At 34.1% G+C, this 9,640-nt stretch overlaps 1 protein-coding gene across 1 annotated transcript; it reads right to left on the bottom strand.

Annotated features, from left to right (window-relative positions):
- Window positions 1-672: 672 nt before the first annotated feature.
- Window positions 673-7,279, bottom strand: wdr73 (WD repeat domain 73). Its single transcript, XM_054620924.1, has 8 exons — window positions 7,171-7,279; window positions 6,032-6,099; window positions 5,830-5,915; window positions 5,652-5,740; window positions 4,349-4,416; window positions 3,896-4,072; window positions 2,193-2,537; window positions 673-1,464 (listed from the first exon to the last, which is right to left on the bottom strand). Exons 1-8 carry the CDS (start codon window positions 7,227-7,229, stop codon window positions 1,217-1,219), a joined length of 1,140 nt encoding a protein of 379 aa, XP_054476899.1. The 5' UTR covers window positions 7,230-7,279; the 3' UTR covers window positions 673-1,216.
- Between the last annotated feature and the right edge of the window lie 2,361 nt (window positions 7,280-9,640).

Below are 9,640 nucleotides of genomic sequence, written 5' to 3'. Positions count from 1 at the left end.
CTTGAAAATCATCACATTTGAGGAGCTGGAACCAGCAGAGGACAAAAAATCGATCAATTCTTAACACTGAAGCTCTCAAGAGAAAATCATCCATCGTCTCTGTATCTGCAGTCTGTTGCCCTCAAACATCTCACAGATCAGCGTTAATTGTCATTCTTCATACTTCACACTGGAGGCTGAGCACCGGCGTTATTCTCAGAAGGGAGAAGACGGGGAAAAAAGTCTAGCTGGTCTCAGGAGAGTGCTTCCTCTGGTGGCAGCAGTACGAAGAGAAAGTTTCTGGAGTAGAATCAGTCAGTTGTAGAAGTTTGGGTTAGAAAAGATTGTATTTTTATTGATTAAAACAAATCTTGTCATTAGTAGTCTTAATGATGTATTATAATCTGCTTAGAGCTAGTGTTAGGAAGCTAAACATCATAATTCATCTCTGAAGGCAACTTGAAAATGACAAAGTAGTACGAAATGTAAACCTCTTTACTTCAGATTTCATTAAAAAAAAGATATATTGGTACTTTACTCTTTTCGACATACTATGCTATGACTTTTTATTACTTTTTTTTATTACTTTTCTTGCTCGGAGGAATCTTTGTCTCTTCCTGCCAGTCTGGTTGAGCCGTTCTTCTTTTGTTCTCCAGGTACAAAACAATCAAACAAACAAACTAAAAACCTTGGAATGTTTTATTTAAAAAATTTTTTTTACAAACAAAAGATCCTAAAAAACATTTCAACATCTTCTGACCTGAAACTAACTTTTACATGTGACTCACTTCACTCATTGTTCTCAGAGTCGGATATCGCTGCATCACTGAATCACAGATGTTTTCATGTTGGGACACAGATGTTTTCAGTATTTACATTTTAAATGGGTCACCCCATATTTTATTTCCCTCTGTTGTTATCTGTTCATGAAGATGTTTCTCTCCGATGCAATAGAGGGGAAAGCTACTTATTTTCAGCTTTTTAGAGATTTCAAAATAGCAAAACCTCAACTGCTTCTTCTTGTTGCAGAAACACAGTAAACAGTTTAAATACAGGTTTTTACAGAAGAAATGGTCCTTTAAGGGTCAGTTTGGAGCCTAAATATACAGGAAGGTATTGAATACAACACCACACCATAATTCTTGTTTTTATCTGCTTAATCAGGAGATCAGTTCTCCTTTTGTTTTCATGTTTTCAGTAAAAGGTAAATCCATCGAGCTGTCCCTCAGTGGTGACATCAGCTCTTTTCATCCTTCTCCTGAGCTGATTGGTCGACCCAGTCCCAGACGTGGACGGATCCGTCCGAGGCCGCAGACAGCAGCGTCCGCGGTCGATCGGGATGCCAGACGTGGGCGGTGATGAAGACGTCGTCGCCGGACTGCGAGGAAACGGCGTGACCGCGATGCTCAAACAGCGGATGAACCTCCTGCTGCGGCGCCGTCGTCCAGAGCGATGTGTTGTAGATCTGAACTGATCCACTGAAACCTGCAGAGAGAGGTGAGGAATTTAAAAACATTTAATGAAACTTATATATTACGTCTTATAAGTTTAACAGTTTAGAGGGAACTTTAGTGGGACACAGGTAAGTTCTCAAAGATTTAAAAATATCTCAATGTGGAATTGTCTAACTAAATTGACAGATAGTAATATATATATATATATATATATATATATATATTCTTTTTTATATATATTCTTTTTTATATATATATTTCTTTACTTTACATATATATTTTTATATATATTTTTTTAACTTATATATATAATTTTATATTTATTTTTACATATATATTTTTTTATATATATTTTTTACATGTATATATATATTTTTATATATATTTTATTTTTTTACATATATGTATATATTATTTTTATATTTTATTTTTTACATATATTTTTTTTATATATATATATATACTTATTTATTCTTTGTGCAACCTTGATCTACTTTATCGCCGAGAGTTATAGGAGAAGATCAACAACACTTATGTCTCATTTTAGTCCAGAAAATAATTAAATTGACTTCTATTTTTTTTCAGATTAAAACTTCAGAAGTGCAGTTAACTTGATATTTTTTTTTACCTTTGGACAGAACGAAGCTAACACTTTCCCCTTACTTCCAGTCTTTATGCTAAGCTAACTAGCTGCAATTCCATGAGTGGTATAAATCTTTTTAAATTATCAGCTGGATTACGGTGCTCCTGTAGACTCACCTGACACTGCGATACAGTCGTCCAGCGCCGGAGCCCACGACACGCTGACCTCCGGGTTGCAGCGACCTGATTGGACGTCCAGCTGAGTACGACTCACGGCTCCTCCGGGGTTCCTCAGGTCTGAAATCACCGCCAGTCCAGACGAGGAGAGTCTGACGACGCTGCAGGTGGAGGCGTCCGTCCACCAGAGGACGGATTCACCTGAGGACGCCGGCGGCGGGTAGAGCTGAGGAGCAGCAGACGTCCGAGTGTCGGCGACGTAAACGTTCCCGTTCGAGCAGCCGGCGAGGAAAACGGCGTCTGACACAAAATGTAAAGAACTCAGAGGATCATCTGAGTCCGTCTCTGTTGGGACGAAAGGACACAAAAGAACTCTTAAGACATGTGTTATTTTATACTATGACCAGGTTTTTAAAATGCAATAAAATAATGAGACTAATGTTAACCTGTGTATTTATTAATTAAATATAAATATCTGTTTTGTATTTTCATCAGTTCTGCGTCACTGAGCATCAGTTAAACATGTTCATGTATGTGACCATCAGCACTTTTAAATAAAGTATTTTAATACAGCTTTTATCCTTTTTCTGTTTCTTTTCTGTGAGAAGTTTGTTTTTTGTTCTTTGGAATAAACTTTTAGAGCTGATGATCACGGCACACGACCCCTCAACCCGTTCCACCCTCCGCCCCTCTGCCACAGGTAGTCTGGAGACAACTACTCATATTTCTATGACTTTTTTCATCAAATAAATATGACATGCTGTGATTTATTTACTGAAATTGTTTGAAATAATATAATAATGACTTTTAGCAGGAAATTTTCACAACTTATTTTTTATGATGTTTTTTATGAAATTTGCCTGACATGCTTTATTAGGGGTATTTTTATGACATACTTTATAATGTATAAAAATTTTACGACATATATATTTTGATTTATTCTAGGATTTCTAGATACATAGACATAGATACATTTTAAGTTACATTTTTATGGCGTACTATACTATGACTTTTGATAACTTTTTCATGACATATACTATGACTTTTTTCTTGAACATTATATTACATGCTATACTATGACTTTTTCTGATAAAATGTTCATGACAATATTACTTTTTTTCATGAAAATTTTAATGAAAAGCCATACTGCGAATCATTTTCGTGAAATTTAACTAAATAGTATCCTGAATTTTGTTCTAGCAAAGAGGCTACAACTGCATTTTGTTGTGCAACCCTGTGCTGCATAATGACAATAAATGATCCTTGAATACTGGAATGACATAAAGGATCAATAAAGATTGTATCCTAATAACAAAGAGTCTAACTTTGTGTGTTTTCGGGAACAAGATTATGTTTCTTGCTCTTCTGTATTTCTGATATTACTCTTTCTAATAAACCTTTTATAAGCATTGTCTTATTCAACCATTTATTCTCTTGTGCTTTGTTGATCCACGATCTATCTGAATTATGTTGCATTGATACATTTCACTAAGAAGTTTTCACAAACTATGACAGTTTAGTAAAACTGTCTTACCGTAAATGCAGAGCTAATGTACGTTAAAGTGTGAAAATGTATGAAAAGGGTCTAAAAAAAGGCTTAAATTTCATATCTCTGTGCTGCTCTGTTCACTTTCTAAAGAAATATCAAAGCATGAAGATAGATGAGAGTTAACGGAGCTGTATGTGACGGATCTCCGTGTTACCTAGCGAGTATAGAATCTGTCCTGAGGTCAGTTCAGTCAGCTGGACGTCGCTGCTCTGAGCTCCATGAAGAACTTGTGACGAGAGTCGAGCTGCGATCCTGCAGCTTCCTTCTGAAACACTAATCCTCCTCTTCTCCCTCTTCCTCCCCTCGACGCGCCCCGTTAATCTGATCACGTCTGTCATTAAAAGATAAGACGCAGAAAGACAACCAATCACATTGTGGGAAAACACAACATATTTTAGATTTTACTTAATTTACTTATAACAGAAAGGTTGAAAGAAAGAAAGGGAACTTGATTGAACAAGTGATAATGTTCGAGCTTGTTTCCAAAATATATTCCGAATGATGTAATTATTTGTGGGACAGAAAGATGCAAAAAGATTAAAAAACATTTTGTATTCTGAAAACATAAACAAAAATAAACGTCTTTTCTTCAGATTAATAAACTCACCGCTGTCGTCTCCTCCGACGCTCCACACCTGCAGGTCTGAGCTCAGCCCGTCGTTGGTAACGACACACCTGCAGGAACGAAAACAACAAAGGACGTAAATCTTCTCTCTGCTGGAGTTATTAAGACCTGAATCACAAGAGATCCACAAAAACACTTTGAACTCCACAGACTCACATTCAGAACATCCACCTGCTAATAAACACTGAGCCTCCATGCTGCACATTACACCAACAACATCCTCTTCCATCTTCTTGATGAATCACATGACTGATTTGTTCAAATGTCGCCTTAAAATCAGTTTAATTATCGCTGCATTTAAGATAAGATAAGATTTATTAGTGCCACAGCGTAGACATGTTCAGGACTACAGCAGCAAAGTAGACAAAACATTAAAATAAACAAATTCAATAGTAATCAAACAGTGAAGGTATAATAAATAAGTAAATTGTAAAAAAAAAAAAAGCTGAATAAATATGAAAAGTCAGTAAGACAACTAGTCTGTTTTTAATCTTTTATGAGTTTTTGTGATTTTTACATAATAGAAACATTGATTTTCTCCACTATTGTATGTGTAAAGTTTATGAACTTGTTTTTGTTGCATTCTGTGCATTAAAGATGATTGGTACATAAAGTAGTATTCATTTCATATATTTAATAGAAACTGGTGTAAAAATAAAAAGTACTTAGTGCTTTGTAAAAAATAAGGCATATATTTCATAAAATGCTACCAACTTTCCAATTTTCTTTTATTCATATTTTTACTCACTTCTATGCATGAAAATATTTATGCAAAAATACTCTATGTGCTCGTATATATGTGTACATACATGTATATGTTGTCATTTCTAATATTTTACTCTATTTCCTCTTACACATATTTTGAAATCTTTTGTAATAAATATATTTTGTATGTAAAAGTTATTGTTAGGAAATAAATTAAGAAAAAATCTAATAAAAAAAAGGATATTATTCCATGTTCTATAAAAAAAATGTTAAATAAAAGTACAACAACAACAAAGTACAACAATAAAGGTCAACTAGAACTAACACACAAGTGAGTTGAAACGGACAATCTTACTTCTTAAAAATGTTGCTGATTTTTAACAAAATTATATCAGAATTTATATTTCTGTATCTGCGTTTAGTGAATTTATTTTTACCTCACTAAAGAAAAGTTAGCAATGAAGCTTTGAAACTAAAATGTTCCTGCAGTACGAGCTTCTAACTTGACTTTTAATGGACGTAAATGGAGAGTTGAGAGACACTAAAGTTCATTCCAGGTGAATCGTTGCTACAAGCTCACCTTGTTCCTGGGACGTGTCTGAGGCAGCGGACAGGACCGTCTGTGAACCCACCGTGGACAACTTTGAAGTCCCTTTCTGCACAGAGACCCTGAACACAACACACACACAGCAGAGGCATAAAGTGATGTGTGTATGTTATATTAAATATAAACCTAAAGAGTAGGAATAATCTCTCACCTTGTTTTCATCAGCAAACAGTTTCAGAGGCAAGTTCAGCTCCAGGATTTCATTTTTAGTCGGGTTGTATCCTGCGACACACACGGCTGTAAACATGAAGATAAAAGGTTTCATTTGAGTTTAAATTTGCATTCAGACCAATTTGAAATATAACATTTTCAGATTATAAAGACTATTCTTAAAATGAAATATATGAACTCACTCCTCCCTGACGTCCACTCCAAGACCTGTGTGGGATGTTCCAGCTGATACACATGGAGATCTGTGTACCTGAAGAACAGACAGGTGTTGAGGATATCTTCTATATCATGTCATTACATGCCAATAATATTTCCATATATACAGTACCAGTCAAACGTTTGTTCACACCTTCTCATTCAACTACTTTGAAGAATCTAAAATATAAAACATATTCTGCTTTGTTGAGCATTTGTTTGTTTACCACATAATTCCATATGTGTTCCTTCATAGTTTGGATGTCTTCAATATTATTCTACAATGTAGAAAAAATAAAAATAAAGAAAAAGAAAAACCATTGAATGAGAAGGTGTGTCCATACTTTTGACAGGTACTGTTGAGCATTTGTTTGTTTACCACATAATTCCATATGTGTTCCTTGTTTATATATATATAAAGAAAAAGAAAAACCATTGAATGAGAAGGTGTCCAGACTTTTGACTGGTATATATATATATAATACACATATATATAATATATATATATAGAGAGAGAGAGAAATAGACACACACATATATATATAAATAAATAAAGAAAAACCATTGAATGAGAAGGTGTCCACACATTTGACAGGTACTGTATGAGGCAGTAATGTTACTCTTAAGGGAAGTTTATGTTAACATTATTTTAAATTGTAACTTTTTTCCTGCAGTGTTTTCACCTTGACACCAGACTCCTTCCAGAAAATGACATATTTATCATTTTCCTATCCCAGGGACAAACATAAATACCTTGGCTATGAAATAAAACTTATTCCTCTTAATGTATAGAATCCACTCTTCAATTCGGCATCAAAATATTTAACTAAATCCAGTTTCCCCTCACAGATCATGCAGATAATCACTGTTAAAGCTGCTTTAATGAGGAACAGATCATGCTGTTTACCACTAATGAGTTCATAATAAAACACAGGGGCTTGCTAAGTTTAATTAAAGCAAGCCGAATTAAAGAATGGCTGAATTAGAACCAGTAAATGTATAATGATAGTATATATAAGTGATGTACACATGAGGGGAAGGAGGATAAATAAAACTTTTATGATTTTTAAGTGTTCTGTTTGCAGCTAACTCACACTTTAAACCTGAAAACTAAAACATTTCTCACGTTTTCAGGGATTCGATGAACCAGTCATCCAACACATCATTACAGTCTGTCTCCTCCATCTCAGCCTCAAACCCACGTGTTCCTGTTTATGTTTTACTTCCGGGTTGTGACAAGGAAGTCACAGCGCCCCCTGGTGGACAGGAGTCATGTTTATTTATTTATTTTAAAAAGAACTGATGAGTTGTTTTACTTTTATATTGAACATATTAAACTGTAATATAGAGGACAGATACTTATATATATAGTATATGTTTATGTATAAAAAAATGGAACTGAACTGTTTTACTTTTGATATTGTTTTACTATTTTATATTCAAAACACTTTTTCATTCAATGTTCAGGAAAAAACTGACTAAACTGTATTACTAACTGTGTACATCAACCGTGGGGAAGAAGTACTTTTACAAGTACTTTTTAAAGTGGCAATATCACAGTGTAGAAATATCTACAAAATGTTCACTTGTTTTACTTTTATATTGAACATATTAAACTGTAATATAGAGGACAGATACTTATATATATAGTATATGTTTATTTATAAAAAGAGGGGACTGATGACTTGTTTTACTTTTTATATTCACAATAGTTTGGATGTCTTCAATATTAATCTACATTGTAGAAAAATAAATAAATAAAGAAAAAACATTGAATGAGAAGGTGTGTCCAAACTTTTGACTGGTACTGTATATGTTTATTTATAAAAAGAGGGGACTGATGACTTGTTTTACTTTTTATATTCACAACATTTTACATTCAATGTTCAACAAACAGACTAAACTGTATTACAGAGGACAGGTACTTATAGATAGACATCAACAATGGGGGAAGAAGTACTTTTACAAGTACTTTAAAAGTGGCAATATCACAGTGTAGAAATATCTACATGTTCACTTGTTTTACTTTTATATTGAACATATTAAACTGTAATATAGAGGACAGATACTTACATTTATACAGTACCAGTCAAAAGTTTGGACACACCTTCTCATTCAACTACTTTGAAGAATCTAAAATATAAAACATATTCTGGTTTGTTGAGCATTTGTTTGTTTACCACATAATTCCATATGTGTTCCTTCATAGTTTGGATGTCTTCAATATTAATCTACAATGTAGAAAAAAATAAAAATAAAGAAAAACCATTGAATGAGAAGGTGTGTCCAAACTTTTGACCGGTACTGTATGTATGTAAGTATCTGTCCTCTATATTACAGTTTAATATGTTTAATATAAAAGTAAAACAAGTGAAAAAGTGTTTGATATCTGCTGGAAGGTAAATCTATTTAAATGTGACGTAATGATTGGTGGTTAAAGAGATGAAACATGCAGAGCATCAGAGTGGACCTTCCTCTGTTTTCTCCCGTTGACTCGCTGACAGCAGACGACACATTTAATCCTTCCTGCAGAGCTCCCTCACTCCAACTGTTGTTTTCCTCCTCCTCCTCCTCTTCCTCCTCCTGTCGTTCTGTTCTTCCTGCTGTCTGACGGGAGAGAGTGAGTCAGACCTCCATCACTCCATCTTCCTCTCTCCGTCCATCACTCTTCTTCTCAGAGACGACAACAGGACCAACAGCTCTGAGTCAGAATGCAAAACGTATTATTATCTTTTATTATTATTATTATTAGTTCCACTCTTCCATTTGAATTTAACCTATTTTTACATGTTTTAGGTGTTATTAAAGGGTAAACAGAAAATAAACGGGGAAAATAGTCAAATTTTTGGTATTTAACAATGAATTTTAAGTGTAAATTTACAGCACAGTACTGATTACTGAGATGCAACTAGTAAACAGTAATTTACTGTAAATGTACGGTCAAATATTTCACAGTGTACAGTTTACCTGTAGTTACAGGTAAATACAGTAATTCTACAGGAGGATTCTGCAAAATCACAGTAATATACTGGCTTCACTACTCTGGTAACGGTGCACAATAATTTATTGTAAAAACTATATTAGAGATTTAACTCATCAGTAACAAGTTTAACATGTTTCAGGTTTAATTCATAGATAAAAAGGAGTTCTCTGCTGTTCAGGAGACACTTTTTAATCAGCATCATGAGACGTGAAAGAAGAACTGCGACATTAGTAAAATACCACAGTGTAGAAAGTAAAAGTCCTGCATCAAAATTTCAATTTAAAGCTACAACAAGGAACTTTCATTTTCTGTTAATTTTGGCGACCCCTGTGTTGGAAAGTGGTAGTGTTTCTGAGTGAGAAAACCTCTCATTTTAATGAAGCAGGGTCAGGACAAACTTCAAATTTCATGACAGCACGCTTTGTGCAAAAGTAGAAAGGAGAGGTCAGGAGGTCAACAAATCATAAGGAAAAAAACCGCTGCTTCAAATAAGTTGTACAGTTTGAATTGTATATCTGATATTACTACTCAGATGCAGTCTTTCATAACTTTAACACACAGAAAAACATTCGCTTTTCAGGCTTTTTTTTCTCCTCAAACCTGCAGTTTTTTA

Source organism: Anoplopoma fimbria, chromosome 20 (assembly GCF_027596085.1).
Source record: "Anoplopoma fimbria isolate UVic2021 breed Golden Eagle Sablefish chromosome 20, Afim_UVic_2022, whole genome shotgun sequence".
Classification (NCBI taxonomy): domain Eukaryota; kingdom Metazoa; phylum Chordata; class Actinopteri; order Perciformes; family Anoplopomatidae; genus Anoplopoma; species Anoplopoma fimbria.
This window is presented reverse-complemented; position numbering and strand designations above follow the sequence as displayed.

Coding starts and splice junctions, on each gene's coding strand:
- wdr73 (XM_054620924.1), bottom strand. CDS start 7,229: ATGGAGGAGACAGACTGTAATGATGTGTTGGATGACTGGTTCATCGAA. Junction 5,916..6,031: donor GGAGTGGACGTCAGGGAGGA/GTGAGTTCATAT, acceptor TCATGTTTACAG/CCGTGTGTGTCGCAGGATAC. Junction 4,417..5,651: donor AGACACGTCCCAGGAACAAG/GTGAGCTTGTAG, acceptor TCGTTCCTGCAG/GTGTGTCGTTACCAACGACG.